Consider the following 25,323-nt stretch of genomic DNA (forward strand, 5'->3'; position numbering starts at 1 on the left):
GCCATCCACAGACCCCCACCCACCCCATAACAGTGCCATCCACAGACCCCCCCACCCCATAACAGTGCCATCCACAGACCCCCCCACCTCATAACAGTGCCATCCACAGACCCCCACCCACCCCATAACAGTGCCATCCACAGACCCCCACCCACCCCATAACAGTGCCATCCACAGACCCCCCCCCCCCATTGCCGCTCCAGTACAGACTAGTTATAAAATGTGTACAATTAATAAGGATTCTATTCATGAGGCCCCCTCTGCAGTAGAACATTAAATATAGCCACATCCTACTCACAGGGCTGTTATCTTAATGCTGGCCGGCCGGGCAGACGAGCGGCAGCGTCACGACTGACGTCACATGCCTGCGCCGCCTCCTTCATTCAGAAAGTAGGCCGGGCACATGACGTCAGTCGTGACGCTGCCGCTCGTCTGCCCGGCCGGCCAGCATTAAGATAACAGCCCTGTGAGTAGGATGTGGCTATATTGAATGTTCTACTGCAGAGGGGGCCTCATGAATAGAATCCTTATTAATTGTACACATTTTATAACTACTGGAGCTGGGGGCCGGAGCACAGTGAACGCACCGGCCCCCAGCTCCTCCTCCCAGTCCCTCCCCGCTATTTTCTGCCGATATGTACCGGAATTTCGGTGCACCCCTAAGTAGGGCAATGTATTTTGGGGTGTCTTTTCACATATACCCATGCTGGGTGAGAAAAATATCTCGGCAAAAGACAACTTTTCCCATTTTTTTATACAAAGTTGGCATTTGACCAAGATATTTATCTCACCCAGCATGGGTATATGTAAAATGACACCCCAAAACACATTCCCCAACTTCTCCTGAGTACGGCCTAGATGCGCAAAGGTGCCCAAATTCCTTTTAGGAGGGCATTTTTAGACATTTCGATCCCAGACTTCTTCTCACACTTTAGGGCCCCTAAAAAGCCAGGGCAGTATAAATACCCCACATGTGACCCCATTTTGGAAAGAAGACACCCCGAGGTATTCAATGAGGGGCATGCCGAGTTCATAGAAAAAAATATTTTGGGGCACAAGTTAGCGGAAATTGTTTTTTTTTTTTTTTTCTCACAAAGTCTCCCTTTCCGCTAACTTGAGACAAAAATTTCAATCTTTCATGGACTCAATATGCCCCTCAGCGAATACCTTGGGTTGTCTCCTTTCCAAAACGGTGTCATTTGTGGGGTGTTTGTACTGCCCTGACATTTGAGGGTCTCCGCAATCATTACATGTATGGCCAGCATTAGGAGTTTCTGCTATTCTCCTTATATTGAGCATACGGGTAATGAGATTTTTTTTTTCCGTTCAGCCTCTGGGCTGAAAGAAAAAATGAACGGCACAGATTTCTTCATTCGCATCGATCAATGTGGATGAAAAAATCTCTGCCCAAAAAAAAAAAAAAAGGGAGGGGAAAGGCATCTGCCAGGACATAGGAGCTCCGCCCAACATCCATACCCACTTAGCTCGTATGCCCTGTCAAACCCGATTTCTCCATTCACATCAATCGATGTGGATGAATAAATCATTGTCGGGATTTATTACATTTTTTTATATATACAAAGTGTTTGCCAAAGCATATGAACACCGCCGCCTCCTCAGCTCATATGCCTCGGCAAACGTATCTTTTACTGCAGAGGAGAAATATCGCCTTGCAGCGCCGCATACACCGACTTTTGTGTAATCTGACAGCAGCGCAATGCTTCTGTCAGAATGCACATCAGTGCTGCAGCTAGTCGATCGGTTGGGTCCACCTGGAAGGTAAGAAAAACAAAACAAAAAAGAAAAAACCAGGCCGCAACGCAATAAATTTATTAACTTTATAATAACTTTTGAACAGAACATATAAACTTTATTTAACTTTTTGAACTGAACGTTAACTTTTTTGCTTATTGGTGATTTTTTTTTTTTTTTATCTTTATAGGTCAAACCTCTCCTTCCCCATGGGACAATGTGCAAAGCGCAAATCGCCCAAAGATGTGGCGAAGTACATTATGCACTTTGTCCCAGGTGAAAGGAGAGGTTTGCAGCAGCTCTGTGTGAATGGGCCCTAATAGCCCTGTGTGCCTGTCCTGTGAGATGTGATCCCTATGCTAAGTGTACCTGTGTGTGGTACTTCCGGAAACACTCCCCAAAGCATAGGGAAGGGTGGTCAGGGCAGTCAGGACAGAAATAGCGGGTGTCGTGCCTTATTCCACTCCTGCTACAGACACAACGTCTTTTTCGGGGTGACGGTTGGGTTGAGGTACCGGCAACGACACTGGGGAAATGTCGCTCGTGTAGACGGCTCACTACACTGGTGGATGGGGCCACGGAACCTCCTGGATACAGGAGGTTCTCGATGATCTCTTCCTTAAATTTGAGGAAGGATCCTGTTCTCCCAGCCTTACTGTAGAGAACAAAACTATTATATGCAGCCAATTGAATTAAATATACAGACACCTTCTTATACCAGCGTCTGGTGCGTCGGGAAACTAAATACGGAGACAACATCTGGTCATTGAAGTCCACCCCTTCCATGAGCAAATTATAGTCGTGGACACAGAGGGGCTTTTCAGGCTGGGTTCACACCTGAGCGTTTTACAGAGCGTTCCTACGCACTGTAAAACGCTCAACAAGGAGAAACCAATGTTTCCCTATGGGAATGGTTCTCACCTGGGCGTTTTACAGCGCGTGCAATCGCGCTGTAAAACGCCCGACGCCCCAAGAAGTACATGAGCTTCTTTGGGGCGTCTTGTCGCGTGTTCCCGTATATAGACTTTCGGGAACGCGCGACAATGGGCGTTCGCTTGTCTCTGTATGCGCGATTGCAAACGCCGGTACAATCGCGCATACAGAGTGCTCCTTTCAGAACGCTCAGGTGTGAACCCAGCCTCAATGATACTGGTTGCTCGTTCAATTTGTATGGTCGGGTCTGCGTGAATGGAGGAGAGCATGTAAACGTCATGCTTGTCTCTCCATTTCACCGCGAGCAGTTCTTCATTACACAAGGCAGCCCTCTCCCCCCTTGCAAGACGGGTGGTAACGAGCCGTTGGGGGAAGCCCGTGCGACGAGGTCGCGCGGTGCCACAGCAGCCAATCTGTTCTAGGAACAAATGCCTGAAGAGGGGCACACTTGTGTAGAAATTGTCCACATAAAGATGGTACCCCTTGCCAAATAAGGGCGACACCAAGTCCCAGACTGTCTTCCCACTGCTCCCCAGGTAGTCAGGGCAACCGACCGACTCTAGGGTCTGATCTTTACCCTCATAGATCCGAAATTTGTGGGTATAGCCTGTGGACCTTTCACAGAGCTTATACAATTTGACCCCATACCAGACGCGCTTGCTTGGGATGTATTATTTGAAGCCAAGGCGTCTGGTAAAATGTATAAGGGACTCGTCTACGCAGATGTTTTGCTCAGGGGTATACAAATCTGCAAATTTCTGGTTGAAGTGGTCTATGAGGTGCTGGATTTTGTGGAGCCGGTCAAAAGCTGGGTGGCCTGTGGGACGAGAGGTGCTATAGTCACTAAAGTGCAGGAAACGCAGGATGGCCTCAAATCATGCCCTGGACATGGCAGCAGAGAACATGGGCATGTGATGAATTGGGTTTGTGGACCAATATGACCGCAATTCATGCTTTTTGGTTAGACCCATGTTGAGGAGAAGGCCCAGAAAAATGTTTAATTCGGAAACTTGGACAGGTTTCCACCAGAAAGGCTGGGCATAAAAGCTTCCCGGGTTGGCGGATATAAATTGAGTGGCATACCGGTTTGTTTCTGCCACGACTATGTCCAAGAGCTCCGCAGTCAAGCTCAAAAAATCCCAGGGCCGAACCGACCTGAGCTGTCTCAACCCGAACTCCAGACTGGGCGGTTAAAGGGGGAACTAATGGTGCGGCTGAAGTTGGGGACTGCTAATCAGGGTTTGCCAGCACCTCAGGGACTCTAGGGGGTCTACGGGCCTGTCTGTGCAGTGGCTGCGACGGGGTAACTATTGCACGTGCCACCGTACCAGCTTCAACTGCCCTTCTGGTGCTCGCCACTTTACCATGTTGTACGGCAGTGCTGGTACTAGGTCCAGGGTGGGCTGCGCTTTTGGTGTATGCCTCACCACGTAATCCGACAGCGCCAGCCCCACTCTGCTGCCCTTGAAGCGGATCCTGCGCAACCTGTGGTCTAGCAACACAGGGCCGGGTACGCCTGGTGGTATCAGGGACCTCAACCTCCTCGGCCGAACTTTGTGTCAGACTGCCACTGCTTTCTACAAGTTCATATTCTGACCCGCTAGATTCGTCAGATGAGGGTTCCCATTCCTCATCCGACTGGGTCAGAATCCTGTAGGCCTCTTCAGAATAATACCTCTTTTATGACATTTGGACTACTAAATTTAGGGGGTATTCCCTGAGACTACCCAAGAAAAAAAGCAAGCCTGTCTTACAAATGGGAGGCTAGCGAAGTACCGGAGGCTGCTGCGATTGATAAAAAAATATCAAAACTGATTTTTTTATCGCCGCAGCGCTTGTAAAGTGATTGTGTGAAAAAAAATATATATATTTTTGTCACTGCGGCGGGGTGGGCGTGGGGGAACGCACGTGGGGCGACCGATCAGGCCTGATCGGGCAAACACTGCGTTTTGGGAGGAGGGCGAGCTAAGGTGACACTAATACTATTATAGATCTGACTGTGATCAGTTTTGATCACTTACAGATACTATAAAAGTACAAATGCTGATTAGCGATACGCTAATCAGCGAATCAGTGACTGCGGTGCGGTGGGCTGGGCGCTAACCGATTGCTAACTACCTAACCAAGGGGCCTAAACTATCCTAAAACCTAACAGTCAATACCAGTAAAAAAAAAAGTGACAGTTTACACTGATCACTTTTTTCCCTTTCACTAGGTGATTGACAGGGGCGATCAAGGGATGATCAAGGGGTTAATTGGGGTCATGGGGGGTGATCTGGGGGCTAAGTGTTGTGTCTTGTGTACTCACTGTGAACTGTGCTCCTCTGCTGAGACCAAACGACGAAAAGGACCAGCAGAGGAGCACAGCAGCCATTTAACACTTTATATTTATATTTATAAATATAAAGTGTTAACTGGCCTGTGATTCGTTTTTTTTTTTAAATCATCAGCTTGCCAGCCACGATCATTGGCTGGCAAGCTGATGACGTGACCCCCCTCGAACTTTTGCCGGCCCGCGATGCGCATGCGTGGGCCGGCTGAGTGCGTCATCTCGCGTCTCGCGAGATGACGCATATATGCGTGACTGTGCCTCAGACTGCCGCCTCCGGACCGCGATCCTGCGTTAGGCGGTCCAGAGGCGGTTAAGGACCCATGAGACACCGGTACGTCATGGGATGTTCCGATCACCGATGCCCAGCGGGCGGTGATCGGAACAAGGTGCCTGCTCAAATCAGTCGGTGATCGCCCCAAACCGCAGGTCAATTCAAACCTGCGGTTTGCGGCTTTTACCTGGTGCGGCGGTGGTGCCATCGGGTCCCCATGGGGCTGTGAAGGGGACCCGATGGCATGGAAGGCAGCGCAATGCCTTCCTGAGGTATCTGCGCTGCCTTCCGGTGAAGAGCCTGTGAGATCCAGCTCCCTGGATCTCACAGGCCCCGGAAGCTGTATGAGTAATACACACAGTATTACTCATACAGCCAATGCATTCCAATAAGGAAGTATTGGAATGCATTGTAAAGGAATATACCCCCAAAATTTCAAGTCCCAAAGTGGGACAAAAAATAAAGTGAAAGAAAAGTTGAAAAAATAAAGTGAAAGAAAAGTTGAAAAAATAAAGTGAAAGAAAAGTTGAAAAAATAAAGTGAAAGAAAAGTTGAAAAAATAAAGTTTTCCCCCCAAAAAAATTTAAAGTTTCAAGTAAAAATAAACATATCACATGACCTAACCCCTCAGATGAACACCTTTAAAATAAAAAATAAAAACTGTGCTAAATAAACTATTTTTTGTCACATTACATCACAAAAAGCAACAGCAAGCAATCAAAAAGGCGTTTGCCCACCAAAATAGTACCAATCTAACCGTCACCTCATCCCGCAAAAAATGAGCCCCTAGCTGAGACAATCGCCCAAAAAATAAAAAAAACTATGGCTCAGAATATGGAGACACGAAAACATCATTTTTTTTGTTTAAAAAAAGCTGTTATTGTGTAAAACTTACATAAATAAAAAAAAGTACACATATTTGGTATCGCCGCGTTCGTATCGACTGGCTCTATAAAAATATCACATGACCCTCAGATGAACACCGTGAAAAATTTAAAATAAAAACTGTGCTAAATAAACCATTTTTTTTTCACCTTACATCACAAAAAGTGTAATAGCAAGCAAAAAGTCACACGCACCCCAAAATAGTGCCAATAAAACCGTCATCTCATCCCGCAAAAATCATACCCTACCCAAGGTAATCGCCCAAAAACGGAAAAAAATTATGGCTCTCAGATTATGGAAACACTAAAACATGATTTTTTTTTGCTTCAAAAATGAAATCATTGTGTAAAACTTACATAAATAAATAAAAAGTATACATATTAGGTATCGCCGCATCCGTGACAACCTGGTCTATAAAAATATCATAAAAATATCACATGATCTAACCTGTCAGATGAATGTTGTAAATAAAAAATAAAAACAGTGCCAAAACAGCTATTTCTTTTTATCTTGCCTCACAAAAAGTATAATATAGAGCAACCAAAAATCATATGTACCCTAAAATAGTACCAACAATACTGCCACCCTATCCCGTACTTTCTAAAATGGGGCCACTTTTTTGTAGTTTCTACTCTAGGGGTGCATCAGGGAGGCTTCAAATGGGACATGCTGTCAAAAAAAAAAACAGTCCAGCAAAATCTGCCTTCCAAAAACCGTATGGCATTCCTTTCCTTCTGCACCCTGCCGTGTGCCCGTACAGCTGTTTACGACCACATTTGGGGTGTTTCTGTAAACTACAGAATCAGAGCCATAAATATTGAGTTTTGTTTGGCTGTTAACCCTTGCTTTGTTACTGGGAAAAATGGATTAAAATGGAAAATTTGCCCAAAAATTTAAATTCTGAAATATCATCTTCATTTGCCAATAACTCTTATGGAACACCTAAAGGGTTAACGACGTTTGTAAAATCTGTTTTGAAAACCTTGAGGGGTGTAGTTTCTTAGATGGGGTCACTTTTATGGAGTTTCTACTCTAGGGTTGCATCAGGTGGGCTTAAAATGGGACATGGTGTCAAAAAAAAACAGTCCAGCAAAATCTCCCTTCCAAAAAACGTATGGCATTCCTTTCCTCCTGCACCCTGCCGTGTGCCCGTACAGTAGTTTACGACCACATATGGGGTGTTTCTGTAAACTACAGAATCAGGGCCATAAATATTGAGTTTTGTTAACCCTTGCTTTGTAAAAGTAAAAAAAAATAATAAAATGGAAAATCTGCCAAAAAAGTGAATTTTTAAAATTGTATCTCTATTTTCCATGAATTTTTGTGGAACACCTAAAGGGTTAACAGCATTTGTAAAATCAGTTTTGAATACCTTGAGGGGTGTAGCTTCTTAAATGGGGTCATTTTATAGAGTTTCTACTCTAGGGGTGCATCAGGGAGGCTTAACATGGGACATGGTGTAAAAAAAAACAGTCCAGCAAAATCTGTCTTCCAAAAACCGTATAGCATTCCTTATTGAGTTTTGTTTGGCTGTTAATACTTGCTTTGTAAATGGAAAAAAATGATTAAAATGGAAAATCTGCTGAAAAAGGGAAATTTTGAAATTGTATCTCTATTTTCCATTAATTCTTATGGAACACCTAAAGGGTTAACAAAGTGTGTAAAATCAGTTTTGAATACCTTGAGGGGTGTAGTTTCTAGAATGGGGTCATTTTTGGGTGGTTTCTATTATGTAAGCCTCGCAAAGTGACTTCAGACCTGAACTGGTCCCTAAAAATTGGGTTTTTGAAAATTTCTGAAAAAATTCTAGATTTGCGTTTAAACTTCTAAGCCTTGTAACATCCCCCAAAAATAAAATATCATTCCCAAAATGATCCAAACATGAAGTAGACATATGGGGAATGTAAAGTAATAACAATTTTTTGAGGTATTACTATGTATTATAGAAGTAGAGAAATTGAAACTTGGAAATTTTGCTATTTTTTACACATTTTTGGTAAATTTGGTATTTTTTTATAAATAAAAATGTGTTTTTTTTACTTCATTTTACCAGTGTCATGAAGTACAATATGTGATGAAAAAAAACTATCTCAGAATGGCCTGGCTAAGTCAAAGTGTTTTAAAGTTATCAGCACTTAGGGCCGTTTCACACGAGCGGATGCCGTGCGTGGCATCTGCAGCGGGTCTTGGCACTCTTTCACGGAGCGGATGCCACGCACGGGATCCGCTCGTGTGAAACGGCCCTTAAAGTGACACTGGTCAGATTTGCAAAAAATGGCCAAGTCCTTAAGGGGTTAAAGGGATTGGACAGATAAACATATCTAATTATGTGCTGAAGCTGGGAGTAAAGAAACATATAGGCAACAAACCACTCACTTTCTCAATAGACATCCACAAACTGAGATACTGTACAACATAGTTTGTTACTTCTCCCGAGAAGGAACCTTGCAGATATACTGTAGAACACAATGCATACTGATATTCAATTTTTCTGACTGCTGACTATCAAACTTGATGAACCAGGTCTAATGAACTCACTACTGTCAGTAGCCCTTCTAGGAATCCAAAACTGGAAGGGTGAATGATTATGTAGGCGTACTACTGTCAATGTATTATTTCCCGCAGGATGCAAACAGACTGAAATATACCTCCCCGGGTACGAAAATCACGGCTGATGCAGCTAATAACCGGGAATATAATCATTATAATCAGATTGTAATTCCTGTCCCACTTAACTTTTTGCATGCAATGACTAATTAAAACACTTTAAGACTGGATTAACACATCCGTGTTGTGGATGTATTATACATTCCTATCTAAAAGAAAGGAAAATAGCGCTTCATGGTGCAGTACTCAATAGATACAATTACAGCAGCCAAGTTACAAGGCGCTTACCAGACAGAGTTGTGCGAGAGCAGGCTCAACTCTGATGAGGGGCTAAGACAGAAATCACTGCCACTGTGGAAAAGCCGCTTCCTTCTGCTCCATGTACCGGTCCATTAGGGCGCTGATGTCCACAGTAAATTTATTTACTTATGTCTTATTGTTTTTAGTAATACATTTACTGTGGACATTAAATCCCGTAATCTGAATTTTCCCTTGGATCTACTACTTATACATTTGTATTACGGAGTTGTGGTATGGCACAATCACAGGTTTAAGTGATCTATGATACTGTGAGATCAGTTAACCCCTTACATGTACGTAATTTCTGTACGGGACTTAAAGACCCGTGACGTACATGTACTTCATAGTGATCAGGCGGGCGCAGCTCAGTGGCAGGGGTCCGGCAATCACTGATAGCTGGACCCCTGCTGCATGTGCCAGCATCGGTAAAATCACCGATGCCAGCGCATTAACCCTTGATGTCAGCGCTGACCACAGCACGTCCGATGTCGGGCAGGGATCAGAGCTACCATCAGGTCCCCGTGCTGCTGTGACAGGGACCCGATAGCAGGGAAGGCAGCACAATACTTTCCTTAGGAATCGGGGCTGCCTTCCGGGGGAGACCCTGTGAAATCCAGCCCTCTGGATCTCACAGGCAGGAAGCTGTACGTGTAATACACACTGTATTACACTTATAGCCAATGCATTCTAATACAGAAATATTGGAATTCATTGTAAAGGGGATCAGACCCCCAAAAGTTGAAGTCCCAAAGTGGGACAAACAAAAAAGTGAAAAAAAAGTTTAAAAAATTAAGTTTTCCCCCACAAAAAATTAAAAGTTTCAAGTAAAAATAACTTGGAAAAAATTATGAAAATTGAAAATCTGCCAAAAAACTGAAAAAAAAAAAAAAAAAAAAAGTAATTTCCCCCAAATAAAGTAAAAAAAAATGTAAAAAAGAGGGAAAAAAAGAAAAGTATACATATTAGGTATTGTCGCATCCGTTTCAACCAGCTCTATGAACATATCACATGACCTAACCCCTCAGATAAACACCGTCAAAAAAATAAAAACTGTGCTAAATAAACCATTTTTTTGTCACCTTACACCAAGCGATCAAAAAGGTGCATGCCCACCAAAACAGTACCAATGTAATTGTCACCTCATCCTGCAAAAAATGAGCCCCTACTAAGACAATCGCCCAAAAAATAAAAAGAACTATGGCTCAGAATATGGAGACACTAAAACAGGTTTTTTTTTTGTTTTAAAAATGTATACATATCAGATATCGCCGCATCCGTAAGAACCTGCTCTATAAAAATATCACATGACCTAATCCCTCAAGTAAACACTGTAAAAAAAAATTAAATAAAAATGGTGTCAAAAAAGCCAATTTTTATCACCTTATATCACAAAAAGTGTAATAGCAAGCGATCAAAAAGTCATATGCACCCCAAAATAGTGCCAATCAAACTGTTATCCCATCCCGCAATCATACCCTACCTAAGATAATCTCCCAAAAACTGAAAAAACTAAGGCTCTCAGACTATGGAGACACTAAAACATGATTTTTTTTTTTGTTTCAGAAATTATATTATTGTGTAAAACTTAAATAAATTAATGAAAAGTATACATATTAGGTATTGCCACATCCGTAATGACCGGCTCTATAAAAATACCACATGACTTAACCCCTTAGGTGAACACCGTAATAAAAAAATAAAAAAAACTGTGTAAAAAAAGCAATTACATCACAAAAAGTGTAAATAGCAAGCAATCAAAAAGTCACTCACCCCAAAATAGTGCCAATCAAACCGTCATCTAAGCCCACAAAAATCATACCCTACCTAAGATAATTGCCCAAAAACTGAAAAAACTATGGCTATCAGACTATGGAGACACTAAAACATTATTTTAATTTTTTTTTTCAAATAAATTTTAAAAAAACGGTGTAAAAAAAGCAATTTTTTGTCACCATACACCCTATAGTAGTACAAATCAAAAAGATAATTTCATCTGAAAAAAATTTGCCATTAATTCTTGTGGAACACCTAAGGGGTTAATAAAGTTTGTAAAATCAGTTTTGAATACCTTGAGAGGTGCAGTTTGTAAAATGGGGTCATTTTGGGGTGGTTTCTATTATGTAAGCCTCACAAAATGACTTTAGACCTGAACTGGTCCTGAAAAGGTGGGTTTGCTTCTAAACTTCTAAGCCTTCTAACGTCCCCCAAAAATACAATTACATTTACCAAATGATCCAAACGTGAAGTAGACATATGGGAAATGTAAAGTAATAACTATTTTTGGAGGTATTACTATGTATTATAAAAGTAGAGAAATTAAAAATTGGAAATTTGCTATGTTTTAAAAACTTTGGGTAAATTAGCAAAAAATGGCCTGGTCCTTAAGGTGAAACATGGGGCAAGGACAAGGTCCTTAAGGGGTTAAACCTATGGACAGACCATGACACATCCCAGTAACGCAGACGTATAACATGTCTGGAACATGGACATGTAAATCTGGTGTATCAAAGAGGAAGGAAATGAACGTGAGCGTCTCATTTCTTCTACTTGTTCCACGTAATGTGTAACACATAAGCATGCTCACCAGTTAGATACTCCAGCACAGCAGCCATATAAACAGGCGCACCAACTCCGATTCTGTATTTAGGGTGTCCTTTCTTAATGTAACGCAGCATTCTTCCCACTGGGAAGATGACGCCTGCCTTTGCAGACCTTGAGGTCTTGGTGGTCTTCTTTTTTCCACCTCTGCTTGACATCTTGATTATGTGCTATGCGACTGTGAACAGATCAAGAGTGTAACAGTAAATAGAGAAACAAGAAAACAGCCGAGAATTGTCACATATGCATACAAACAGGAAAAGCAGGAAGCTGGTATCAACGGCGTAAAATGCTACAGGACTTTACACCCAAGCAGTGATATTACAAAGGTCATGAACAGCATGTTATAAATGGCATACACAGTATGTTGGATACTACACCGGCTTATCCTTTAATGTACCCATATGTTTCCACTGGCCAACCTATGTCAAACAAGAGTCCTATTGACATACAGTTGCAAGAAAAAGTATGTGAACCCTTTGGAATGATATGGATTTCTGCACAAATTGGTCATAAAATGTGATCTGATCTTCATCTAAGTCACAACAATAGACAATCACAGTCGGCTTAAACTAATAACATACAAAGAATTAAATGTTACCATGTTTTTATTGAACACACCATGTAAACATTCATAGTGCAGGTGGAAAAAGTATGTGAACCCTTGGATTTAACAACTGGTTGAACCTCCTTTGGCAGCAATAACTTCAACCGAACGTTTCCTGTAGTTGCAGATCAGACATGCACAACGGTCAGGAGTAATTCTTGACCATTCCTCTTTACAGAACTGTTTCAGTTCAGCAATATTCTTGGGATGTCTGGTGTGAATCGCTTTCTTGAGGTCATGCAACAGCATCTCCATCGGGTTGAGGTCAGGACTGACTAGGCCACTCCAGAAGGTGTATTTTCTTCTGTTTAAGCCATTCTGTTGTATTTACTTCTATGCTTTGGGTCGTTGTCCTGTTGCAACACCCATCTTCTGTTGAGCTTCAGCTGGTAGACAGATGGCCTTAAGTTCTCCTGCAAAATGTCTTGATAAACTTGGGAATTCATTTTTCCTTCGATGATAGCAATCTGCCCAGGCCCTGACGCAGCAAAGCAGCCTCAAACCATGATGCCCCCACCACCATACTTCACAGTTGAGATAAGGTTTTGATGTTGCTGCGCTGTGCCTCTTTCTCCACACATAGTGTTGTGTGTTTCTTCCAAACAACTCAACTTTGGTTTCATCTGTCCACAGAATATTTTGCCAGTACTGCTGTGGAACATCCAGGTGCTCTTGTGCAAACTGTAAACGTGCAGCAATGTTTTTTTTGGACAGCAGTGGCTTCCTCTGTGGTATCCTCCCATGATATCCATTCTTGTTTAGTGTTTTAAGTACCATAGATTCACTAACAGGGATGTTAGCATATGCTAACATTTAGCTGACACTCTAGGATTCTTCATCATCTTATTGAGCAGTCTGCGCTGTGCTCTTGCAGTCATCTTTACAGGACAGCCACTCCTAAGGAGAGTAGCAGCAGTGCTGAACTTTCTCCATTTATAGACAATTTGTCTTACCGTGGACTGATGAACAGCAAGGCTTTTGGAGATACTTTTATAACCCTTTCAAGCTTTATGCAAGTCAACAATTCTTAATCGTAGGTCTTCTAAGAGCTCTTTTCTGCGAGGCATCATTCACATCAGGCAATGCTTTTTTTGAAAAGCAAACCCAGAACTGATGTGTGTGTTTTATAGGGCAGGGCAGCTGTAACCAACACCTCCAATCTCATCTTATTGATTGGACTCCAGTTGGCTGACACCTCACTCCAATTAGCTCTTGGAGATGTCATTAGTCTAGGGGTTCACATACTTTTTCCACCTGCACTGTGAATGTTTACATGGTGTGTTCAATAAAAACATAGTATTATTTAATTCTTTGTGTGTTATTAGTTTAGACAGACTGTGATTGTCTATTGTTGTGACTTAGATGAAGATCAGATCACATTTTATGACCAATTTGTGCAGAAATCCATATCATTCCAAAGGGTTCACATACTTTGTCTTGCAACTGTACTTTGATAGGCCTAAATTATTTACCATACAGACCCACATAGCCTGCTCTTCTGCACCACAAAAATGATGTGTCAGTATAGTTTTTTTTCCGCCAATGAATGTCAAAGGGCAAACATATGAATCTGTATGCGGTGTACTGCTCCCTATTACTGTGCTGTCAATTAAGAGGGTGGAGCATGTATAAATTAAAGACAACTTACTGGCAATGCTTGCCGAGTGCATATTTAAAGGGGTTTCAATCTCCGCAGGTCCCCTCCCCCCTTTCCTCCATTGCCAGACTTGCAGAAGGAAGCATACTTACCTGCACCCTGATGCTGGGTTCTTACTCCTTCAATGCCCTGTCCCGCTGCAGCCAGTGAGTGGGGTGGCTGCGAGGGAGTGACTTACATCAATTTGTCATGTGACGGAAGAGGTGCATCACTGCTGTGTCCATCTCAAACATTTATGCCATAAATGCCTGATAGATTTGGGTCCCGCCTCTGGCAACTGGACCTACCTCTAGAATGAGACCTTCCAAGAACATGCCCCATCTGGATGCGATGGCCAATTGTGGACTGTACTATGAAAACATCCGGGTGGGCTAAGCTATGCTGTATCCACATCTCACAAGTTACTGAACAGCACAGCCCTCTCGGATGTTTCTATAGTCCCAAACAGTTTTGGTCACCGCATCCGGTGGGACAAGGTTTAAGATAGGGATAACCCTTTAACACATAAGTGACAGACCACTGAAATCGATTTAATAATTATGTACTCTGCACACCTTGGATCCAGTGTGGGTGCCTGTGAGAGTGGTTTAGACAGTATAAGTTAAATCCATGGCACTCCAAAAGTTGATGCAAGATAAATAATCTCATTTAATTCTTAATAAATAGAATGCTGTTTAGTATACATCCAGTGCAAATTCATTTACATATAGTATTTATGCCATATCAGATAGAAAAATATCCCGAACGTTTCGGTCTTTGCGACCTTCTTCAGCGGGGTCTGAAGGCAAGGAGAGTATAGGCGTGCGCTGGATTAAGAATTAAATGAGATTATTTATCTTGCATTAACTTTTGGAGTGCCGTGGATTTAACTTATACAGACCACTGAAATCAGCATGTATTACCCATAATGTGTGCAAAAAGAAAGGGTCGAACAGGTTTGCTTTAAAGTGCAATATTAATTGAGTCTAATACAGTCACAGTACTCCAACAAAACTGAGTGGCTGCCGTGGCCGCAGGGTTCCTGCTGTTGATAACGCTATCTGGTGATAACGCTAATCACGGACATTTAACCTATCAGATGCCACGGTCAATGTTTTTCCCTATGTTCACCTGAGATTGAGGTAGCCATTTGGTTGCTATGGCAGCCTCGGGCCTTCAGAAGGCTCTGATGACAGCTATGGTCCTATGGCAGGGCTCCACAGTGGCACACTAAATCTCCCATACGCTGCAATGGTTATACATTGCAGCGTATGGGGGAAGCAATCAGATGATTGCATGTAAGGGTTCGACTATACAGCGAAAACAAGATGCAGAAAAGTTGCATGACAAATAAATATGTGCGAATTGTCTGCAACTTGCTGTCGCGCAACTATAGCTGTGAAAAAACAGTCGCAGGCCAGTCACGTGTCACGTTACAATAAATTAAATGAAGTAAAAGGCGAAAGCCTTGTGAACAGTCATATGCTACTACTCTGACTCCTTTTTTCCAAGGCTGCCCTATAGTAGCTCAGCACTCAACAGAGCAATCAGACTGTAAGGTATGCCTGGAGTGTCTGTTTAGCATCCTTGTACTACTTGCACTGGCACTACCAGTAGAGGAATGATAGAGGAGAGGAGTAGAGGAAGGTGGCCTAGTAATAGGAGGGAAGTTATAGAAGTGCCAGGACAGAAATGATACAGGGGCTAGGGCTAGTAGCTGAATTATAAAAGTAGTAGAGAGCAATGCGTACATCCACACAACAGTCAAAAACGACCCCGTGACAGCTTTTTTTTAATGACCAGTGAACAGTGGCTGTCAGAAAATGGGCATGTCCTATTTTTGGACGTTTTGATGGCCAGACAGACCCCACTGAAATCATTAGGTCCATTTTTCATGGCCACTTAGACAGAAGTGCAACTGTCAAAGGCTTTTCAGGGCTTAAAATAAAAAATGTAATTCATCTCATCCACTTGATTGCTCAGGGACACTGGCTCCTCACTGGATGCAGCTGTGCTCCTTGCGTGATTACGTCACATGATCAAACTGAGCACCATCCAGTGAGGAGCGAGCGTCCCCGCGCCATCAACTGGATGAGGCTTTTATTTTTTGTTGGCACTATACTGGGGGGTAAAAAAACTGACAGTGTACTGTATTAGTTTTTAATGGCTGTTTTATTTCATGTTGTGTGTATGTACAGTAGTCTAAGAGTTAGAAGTTATTGGTGAGAAAGAGAAAAAGAAATAAGACGAGATGAACTATGGAAGTGCTAGGAGAGGAATGACAGAAGAAGTACTAAGGAGATGACATAAATACTAGGAGATGAAAGATAGAACTACTGTACTAGGAGAGTAATGAAAGAAGAACTAGGAGAGGAATGATAGGAGTAATAGGAGTACTAGAATGGGAATGACAGGACAATAAGGAAAATAATGATATTAAGTAGTAGAAGAATGATAGAAGTACTAGGAAATGAATGATAGAAGGCAAGAAGGGGGAGGGTGTCCCTGTATGTGAAAGATAGCATAAAATCTAATTTAATACAAGTTAGCGGGACCAATATAGAGTCAGTTTGGGTTACCTTGCAGCTTAATAATCATAAGGTAACTCGTGTAGGTGTGATATATAGACCACCTAGCCAAGTCAAAGAATTAGATGATCTACTAGTTGAGGAAAAAGCTAAAATGACATTGAAGGGGGAAGTTATCATTATGGGAGACTTCAATCTTCCTGGTATAAACTGGAAAACCAAAATAGGTAGTTCTGCCAGGAGTACAGATATTCTAAATTCCCTACTGGGATTATCTCTACAGAAAGTAGTTGAGGAGCCAACCAGGAAGGAGGCCATTTTAGATTTAGTATTCACAAATGGGAATTTGGTATCTGATATTACTGTAGGGGAAAGCTTGGGATCTAGTGATCACCAGTCAGTGTGGTTTACACCACACAAAAACAAAAGTTTTAGATTTTAGAAAAACTGACTTTTCTAAAATTAGATTAGTGGTATACGAGTCCCTATCAGATTGGAACAGTTTCATTGGAGTCCAGGAGAAATGGGACTACTTAAAAGTGGCACTATTGAAGGCAACAGATAATTGCATTAGGCTTGTCAATAAAAGCAAAAAAGGAAATGGCCACTGTGGTACTCAGCAGAAGTGGCCAAAATTATTAAAAACAAAAAGATAGTATTTAGTAAATATAAAAAAAAACAAAAAAAAAAAACAAGGATGACAGGAAAATGTATCAGATTAGGCAGAGAGGGATGCCAAGAAAGTTATAAGAGCTTCTAAAGCACAGGCAGAAGAGAAATTAGCTCAGTTAGTGAAAAAAGGTGATAAGACATTCTTGAGATACATAAATGAAAAAGGGAAGCTAAAACAAACCAAATTAAAAACAAAATAAGGAAGGTATATGGAAGAAGATAAAGAACTAGCTGATTGCCTCAATGAATACTTCTGTTCAGTTGTTACAAAGGAAAATTAAGGAAAAGGACCTCAGTTAGGAAAAAAGACTAATGAATCTTTAGATGCATGTGTCTTTACAAAGGAAGAGGTTTTAAGTCAGCTGTCTAAAATTAATACGAATAAGTCACAGGAGCCTGATGGGATACACCCAAAGCTATTAAAAGAGCTTAGCGGTGAACTAGCAAAACCATTAACATATTTATTTAACCAATCACTGGTAACAGGAGTCATCCCAAAAGATTGGAAATTAACAAATGTTGTGCCCATTCACAAGAAAGGTAGTAGGGAGGAATCGGGCAACAATAGGCCAGTAAGCCTGACATTAATAGTGGGGAAATTAATGGAAACATACTTAAAGAGGACCTTTCACCTGTAAAAACAATGTGAACTAAGTATGCTGACATGGAGAGCGGCGCCCGGGGATCTCACTGCACTTACTATTATCCCCGGCCACCGCTCCGTTCTCCCGTTATGCCCTCCGGTATCTCCGCTCTGTAAGTTATAGTAGGCAGTGTCTGCCCTTGTCCTGTGGGCGTCTCCTTCTCCTAGGCTGCAGCGCTGGCCAATCGCAGCGCACAGCTCACAGCCTGGGAGGTTTTTTTCTCCCAGGCTGTGATTATGCTGCCTACAGAGCACTAGTGAGACCTCATTTGGAGTATTGTGCGCAGTGCTGGACACCATATCTCCAGAAGGATATTGATACTTTGGAGAGAGTTCAGAGAAGAGCTACTAAACTAGTACATGGATTGCAGGATAAAACGTACAGTACCAGGAAAGATTAAAGGACCTTAACATGTATATCTTGGAAGAAAGACGAGACAGAGGGGATATGAGAGAAACTTTTAAATACATAAAGGGAATCAACAAGGTAAAAGAGGAAAGAATATTTAAAAGAAGAAAAACTGTTATAATGGGACATTTAAATTAGAGGAGCAAATGTTTAAAAGTAATATCAGGAAGTATTACTTTACTGAGAGAGTAGTGGATGCATGGAATAGCCTTCCTGCAGAAGTGGTAGCTGCAAATACAGTGAAGGAGTTTAAGCATGCATGGGATAGGCATAAGGCCATCCTTCATATAAGATAGGGCCAAGGGCTATTCATAGTATTCAGTATATTGAGCAGACTAGATGGGCCAAATGGTTCTTATCTGCCGACACATTCTATGTTTCTATGTATGTTACTAGGAAATGAATGATAGAAGTACTAGGAAATGAATGATAGAAGTACCAGGAGGAGAATGATAGAAGTACCAGGAGGAGAATGATAGAAGTACCAGGAGGAGAATGATAGAAATACCAGGAGGAGAATGATAGAAGTATCAAAAGGAGAATGATAAAAGTACCAGGAGGAGAATGATAAAGGTACCAGAAGGAGAATGATAAAGGTACCAGGAGGAGAATAATAGAAGAATCAGGAGAAGAATGATAGAACTACTAGGATGAGAATGATAGAAGTACCAGGAGTAAAATGATAGAAGTACCAGGAGGAGAATGATAAAAGTGCCAGGAGGAGAATGATAGATAAACCAGGAGGAGAATGATAGAAGTATCAGGAGGAGAATGATAGAAGTATCAGGAGGAGAATGATAGAAGTACCAGGAGTAAAATGATAGAAGTACCAGAAGGAGAATGATAAAAGTACCAGAAGGAGAATGATAAAAGTACCAGGAGGAGAATGATAAAAGTACCAGGAGGAGAATGATAGAAGAATCAGGAGGAGAATGATAGAAGAATCAGGAGAAGAATGATAGAACTACTAGGAGGAGAATGATAGAAGTACCAGAAGGAGAATGATAAAAGTACCAGAAGGAGAATGATAAAAGTACCAGGAGGAGAATGATAAAAGTACCAGGAGGAGAATGATAAAAGTACCAGGAGGAGAATGATAGAAGAATCAGGAGAAGAATGATAGAACTACTAGGAGGAGAATGATAGAAGTATCAGGAGGAGAATGATAGAAGTATCAGGAGGAGAATGATAAAAGTACCAGAAGGAGAATGATAGAAGAATCAGGAGAAGAATGATAGAACTACTAGGAGGAGAATGATAGAAGTACCAGGAGTAAAATGATAGAAGTACCAGGAGGGGAATGATAAAAGTATCAGGAGGAGAATGATAGAAGAATCAGAAGAAGAATGATAGAAGTACCAAAGATATGACAAAAATTCTGAAAAGGTATTTGCGTCTTAAAAAATTGGTAGCACCTTACTCTGGCAGATATCTACTCGGGAAATGCCGGTCTTTAGTATATGTGCCCTAGTAGGTTATAACAAGCAATAAGGCTGCATTCCTTGCCGTGCGGGAGACCTCAGGTGTTTCTTCTTTTCTCTATAATTAGAGGTTTTCTTGTAGGAATAAGTGTCCACTCCTTACATACCTGTTGCTAAGTTACAGCTTCATATACACATAAACCAAGCTACAGTACAGTCTATGTTACTACAGTACAGATCTATTAATTCTATCATTTACATTTATAATTTCCATTTTTTTTTACTCATTTTGCTATCAAAATGTACAAGGGAAACATTTACAGTAAAACATAAATTTAATAGCGGAGATTTATCAAGACCAGCGCTTTTTTTCCCAGTCTATCCCCTGCGCTGCCGGAGGATGCACCACATTTCTGACAAGGCACAAGTCTCATCATAAATTAGGTGCATCCTCCGGCGATCCATGAACTTTAAAGGGGTTGACCCGGACATACCCATAATTTCACCCAGACAGCCCCCCCCCCCCCCCCCGGAGCAGTTCATGCAGGATTGCGCAGGGCAAGGGCTCTTTTATTTACTATAACACACTGCTGGGCGGAGGCTTCCATCCGGCAGTGTGTTCGGTGACGTCACCGGCTCTGATGGGCAGGCTTTAGCGCTGCCCAAGCCGTTTTACAGGCCCGCCCATCAGTGCCGGTGACGGGCTCACTGCTAGGCGGAAGCTTTTGCCTGGCAGCCCTAGGGAGGGCCCGTTCGTCACCAGAACTCCTGAAAATGCCTTTGCCCTGTGCGATTCAGTGCAGGGCAAAGGAGAGCATCAGAGCATGAACTGCTCCGATGCTCTTGTCAGGGGGCTGTCTGGGTGAAATTATGGGTATGTCCAGGCACTTCAGCCCAAGTTAGCGATAAAATCAATCACTGTAGCTCCGTGCCCGCAGCTACCGGAGGTGACAAGCGGTCTCTGATCACGTGATCGCTGTGATACACGGCGATCAGAGAAAATGCTGGCAGCGGAGCTGCCCGCACTAAACTTTCTCCCTCCTCTCATGTAAGAGAGGAGGGAGAAAGTGTCAGGTGCAGCGATCGGGTCCCCCAGCGCTTCTGGCCCTAAGCTGGGTCCCGATCCTCACACCCCACCCCCCCTTACCCTCAAGAAAGATGGCGGCGGCCCAGCGCATGCGCAGACTGAAAGCCAGCCGCCGCCGCTCACCGTAAGGTCTCTCTCCTCAAGAAAGGAGAGAGAAGTTCAAATTATGCCCTGATCGGGTCCCCCAGCACCCCGATCGGGGCAATATGGCCCCCAGATATGTTTAAATAAAGTTATTAGGGCGCCCCCCCACATCTAATTAAAAAATAAATACAAAAATGGTGCAGACATGCGCACTGGTTACTGTGCTGAAGATCTGCCTTCAGCACAGTAACCGTCAGGGACCAATAATAATGGTCCCTGATCATGTGGTCTCCATGATAAACCTATCATGGAGATCACATCCATTACATAGTAACATAGTACATAAGGCTGAAAAAAGACACTTGTCCATCCAGTTCGGCTTGTCATCCTGCAAGTTGATCCAGAGGAAGGCAAAAAAAACTACAAAACACAGCCAGGACAGGGGCTGCGCTTCTCTCTCCCCTCAGCGCAGTTGTTCTGTGAGGAGAGAGAGATCAGACTTCTGTCCCAGCTCTGTGATTACATACTGTGAAAAAAAAATGAAAAAAAATCTAATTATAAACTGTCCGTCAGGAACTGGCGATCAGTGGGTGTCCGTGATTAGGCGTCCGTCATTAGACGTCTATTAGTGACGGTCAATTATCTTTATTAGGGACCCTGTGTCCATCTGTTACTGGCGGTCAGTGGGTGTCACTGAGTCGGTGGGTGTCAGTGAGTCGGTGGGTGTCAGTGAGTCGGTGGGTGTCACTCCGTCAGTCGGTGGGTGTCACTCCGTCAATCGGTGGGTGTCACTCCGCCAGTGGGTGTCAGTCATTTGCCGTCCATTACCAGTCTATTAGGGACGGTCAGTTATTTAAAAAAATTTCTGTACAGAAAAATAAAATGGCTGAGAGATTATTCAGTGCAGACTAGAGCAGGCATACGAATTTCTCTGCTCTGACCACTCTGAATCGGACACCGCTTCAGAGGCAGAAATATTTTCAGATAGCGGGGACTCCGATTCCATCCCCAGACCCCATAGCCCTATGGTGGTAGAAGTCGTCTTTAAATTGACACTTTTGTGTAAAAAATGAAAAATATTTTTTTTCCGCCTGCTTTGCATTAATTTCTACAAAAAACTAGGGGGTCTAAATGCTCACTACACCCCTATATGAATACCTTAGGGGGTTTAGTTTTCAAAATAGGGTCCATTATGGGGGTTTTCTATTGTTTTGGCAGCTCAACGCCATTACAAGTGTGCAATGGGGCCTGAACCATTTTTAATCAAATGTTGTGTTCTGAAAACAACTGGGTGCTCCTTTATGTTTGGGCCCTGCCGTTTGTCAAGACTAGGGCTGCAGTAAACAAATATTTTTGTAATCGAGTATTCTATCGATTATATTTCTCGATTCATCGAGTAATCTAATAAGAAAAAGCTACTTAAAATAACGTACGTAATTAGGCATGTATAAAGTTATTGGTTTGAAGGGGTTAATGGAAACACCTTGGCATTAGGTATGTATAAAGTTATTGGTTTGGAGGGGTTAATGGAAGCACCTTGGCATGTATAAAGTTATTGGTTTGAAGGGGTTAATAACTTTATACATGCCTAATGCCAAGGTGCTTCCATTAACTCCTCCAAACCAATAACTTTATACATGCCCATTGGGTTTGGAGGGGTTAATGGAAGCACCTTGGCATTAGGCATGTATAAAGTTATTGGTTTGAAGGGGTTAATTACTTTATACATGCCTAATGCCAAGGTGCTTCCATTAACCCCTCCAAACCCAATGGGCATGTATAAAGTTATTGGTTTGAAGAGGTTAATGAAAGCACCTTAGAGGTGCCTTCATTAACCCCTCTCTAAACCAATAACTTTATACATGCCAAGGTGGTGCCTGCAGCCTCCATTAACCACTCTCTCTCCATCTGCCCCCTCTGGTAACGCAACCCCCCCCCCCCCCCAGTATTAATCATTGGTGGCAGTGGCCACAGGGTCCCCCTCCCCCCCCCATCATTGGTGGCAGTTTGCAGTTCCGATCGGAGCCCCAGCAGTGTAATGCTGGGGCTCCGATCGGTTACCATGGCAGCCAGGAGTCACGCTACTTAAGTCCTGGCTGCCATGGTATGTTAGTGAGCAGAGAGCAGCGCATTATACTCACGTGCGCTGTGGCCGCCGGTCGCTCCTTCTCATAGGTCTGTGCGACGCATTGCTAATGCTGTAAGCATTAGCAATCCGCCGCACAGACAGAAGAAGGAGCGACCGGCGGCCACAGCGCACGTGAGTATAATGCTGCTCTCTGCTCACTAACATACCATGGCAGCCAGGACTTCAGTAGTGTCCTGGCTGCCATGGTAACCGATCGGAGCCGCAGCATTACACTGCTGGGGCCCCGATCGGAACTGCAAACTGCCACCAATGATGGGGGGGAGGAGGGGGACCCTGTGGGATATGGCCGGCACATTCATTGGTGGCGCAGTGGCCACAGTCCCTCCCCTCCTCCTCCTACTCTGTCCTCATTGGTGTTCAGCGGCAGCCGCGCACAGTGGGGAGGGAGAGACTCCCTCCTCCTCCCTCCTCCGTGCCGGCCGGCCCAGTTCTGCCTCTCTGGCCTCCGGAGGACACGGAAGCGGTGAGTGAGACGCTTAATTTCACTCCCGCTCCGTGATCATGTGATGAAACGATTACTCGATGCAGGCAAACTGCATCGATGAATTTTTTGAGTTATTCGAATAATCGTTGCAGCCCTAGTCAAGACATAAGATTAGGGCCAAAATGGGGGTATTTCTGAAGACAGGAGAAACGGGGTGATGTTCATGTGCTCTGTAGGAAAAATGTCTTTAAATTAATACTTTTGCGTAAAAAAAAGAAAAATTTTTTTTCACCTTCTTAGCATTAATTTCTTTAAAAAACTAGTGGGTCAAAATACATTAAGGGGCCTAGTTTTTAAAATGGGTTCACTTCTATTATTCTGACACTTATAAGCCTCTGCAAACTTGGCTTGTTGCAGGAAAAAATATGTACTTCAAAAATTTTAAAATTTATGTTAAAATGTTAAGTCTCCTAAATAAAAAAAAAGTAAACATTTTTTGTAAGTGCAGCCAAAATAAAGTAAAGATGTGGAAATATATTTCTGATAAAAATATTGAATAGTATTTATGTATGTATGTGAAATATTGCAGTTGAAAATAGGAAAATGTGCCAATTTGTAAGAAATTTTCATACATTTTCACTTTTTTAATAAAGATAGGCATATTTTATCTGTAGAATTTTACCACCTAAGTAAAGTACAATATGTGACGAGAAAACAATGTCAGAATTACTTTGATGTGCAAAACCATTACAAAGTTATTCTAAGCTAAAATAACACATGTCAGATTTCCAAAATTTGGCTTGGTCATTAAGGCCCAAACAGGCTTGGTCACTAAGGGGTTAATAGGTCACAAGTACACACCCTGTGATTTAAAGGATAACTGTCACACTTAGACCCTAATTTCAATTTTCATATACCGGTATGTAGTTACTAATAGCATGATATTCCAGAAACAGTTACTATTAGACTGACTTACCCCATATGTAATAAGATTCAGCCCTTAGCAACCAGTCTGCATAAGGCTACTTTCACACTAGCGTTCGATCGGATCCGTTCTGAACGGATCCGATCATATTAATGCAGACGGAGGCTCCGTTCAGAACGGATCCGTCTGCATTAAAATGGCAAAAAAAAGCTAAGTGTGAAAATAGCCTCGGACGGATCCGTCCAGACTTTCAATGTAAAGTCAATGGGGGACGGATCCGCTTGAAGATTGAGCCATATTGTGGCATCTGCAAACGGATCCGTCCCCATTGACTTACATTGTAAGTCTAGACTGATCCGCAAGCCTCCGCACGGCCAGGCGGACACCCGAACGCTGCAAGCAGCGTTCAGCTGTCCGCCTGTCCGTGCGGAGGCGAGCGGAGCGGAGGCTGAACGCCGCCAGACTGATGCAGTCTGAGCGGATCCGCTCCATTCAGACTGCATCAGGGCTGGACGGAGGCGTTCGGGTCCGCTCGTGAGCCCCTTCAAACGGAGCTCACGAGCGGACAGCCGAACGCTAGTGTGAAAGCAGCCTTAAACTGCAATTTCACTATTCACTTAAGATGGCCGCCACTGCCCTCACCCTGAGGCTAATCTCGCCTGCCCTCACTAGCCAGTAACAATAGCCCCCCAAAAGTGTCAGTAACCAGAGCCCTCCCCCCTAAAGGGTTAATCTCCTGCAGCACAAAGGGGGCCTATTACCACATGTTGCTTTCATTTATACACTGAGCAGACGGCAGATCTCCCTTCCCTGGTCTGCGCTGCTCCAACTCTGCATTCTCCAGCTCTGCTGAGTGAGGGAGCGTCTGCCAAGCGCAGGGACAGGGAGAAGTGCACACAGCCCAGGCACTGTTATCAGCTGCTGGGGAGGACCTGGCTTTAATAATTTACTTACAGTCCCTGGCTGTCAGTAATCTGACCTTGCACGCTGCCTGCTTCTGCGTCCTCCGTCCTTCAACACAGAGGACAGACCCTGCATAGCAACCTGGTTCTGGAGTAGT

General features: G+C 43.0%; 1 protein-coding gene across 2 annotated transcripts in view; it reads right to left on the reverse strand.

Annotated features, from left to right (window-relative positions):
• The window catches only part of LOC122928276 (core histone macro-H2A.1), a 97,363-nt gene that overhangs the window by 66,312 nt on the left and 5,728 nt on the right, over window positions 1-25,323 (reverse strand). For both annotated transcript variants that reach the window (XM_044280951.1, XM_044280952.1), the window contains exon 2: window positions 11,665-11,856. In XM_044280951.1, the coding sequence (XP_044136886.1) occupies window positions 11,665-11,836 (172 nt within the window). In that variant the 5' untranslated portion in view covers window positions 11,837-11,856. The remainder of the gene's footprint in view (window positions 1-11,664; window positions 11,857-25,323) is intronic.

The sequence above is a fragment of the Bufo gargarizans genome, chromosome 2, assembly GCF_014858855.1.
Source record: "Bufo gargarizans isolate SCDJY-AF-19 chromosome 2, ASM1485885v1, whole genome shotgun sequence".
Taxonomy (NCBI): Eukaryota; Metazoa; Chordata; class Amphibia; order Anura; family Bufonidae; genus Bufo; species Bufo gargarizans.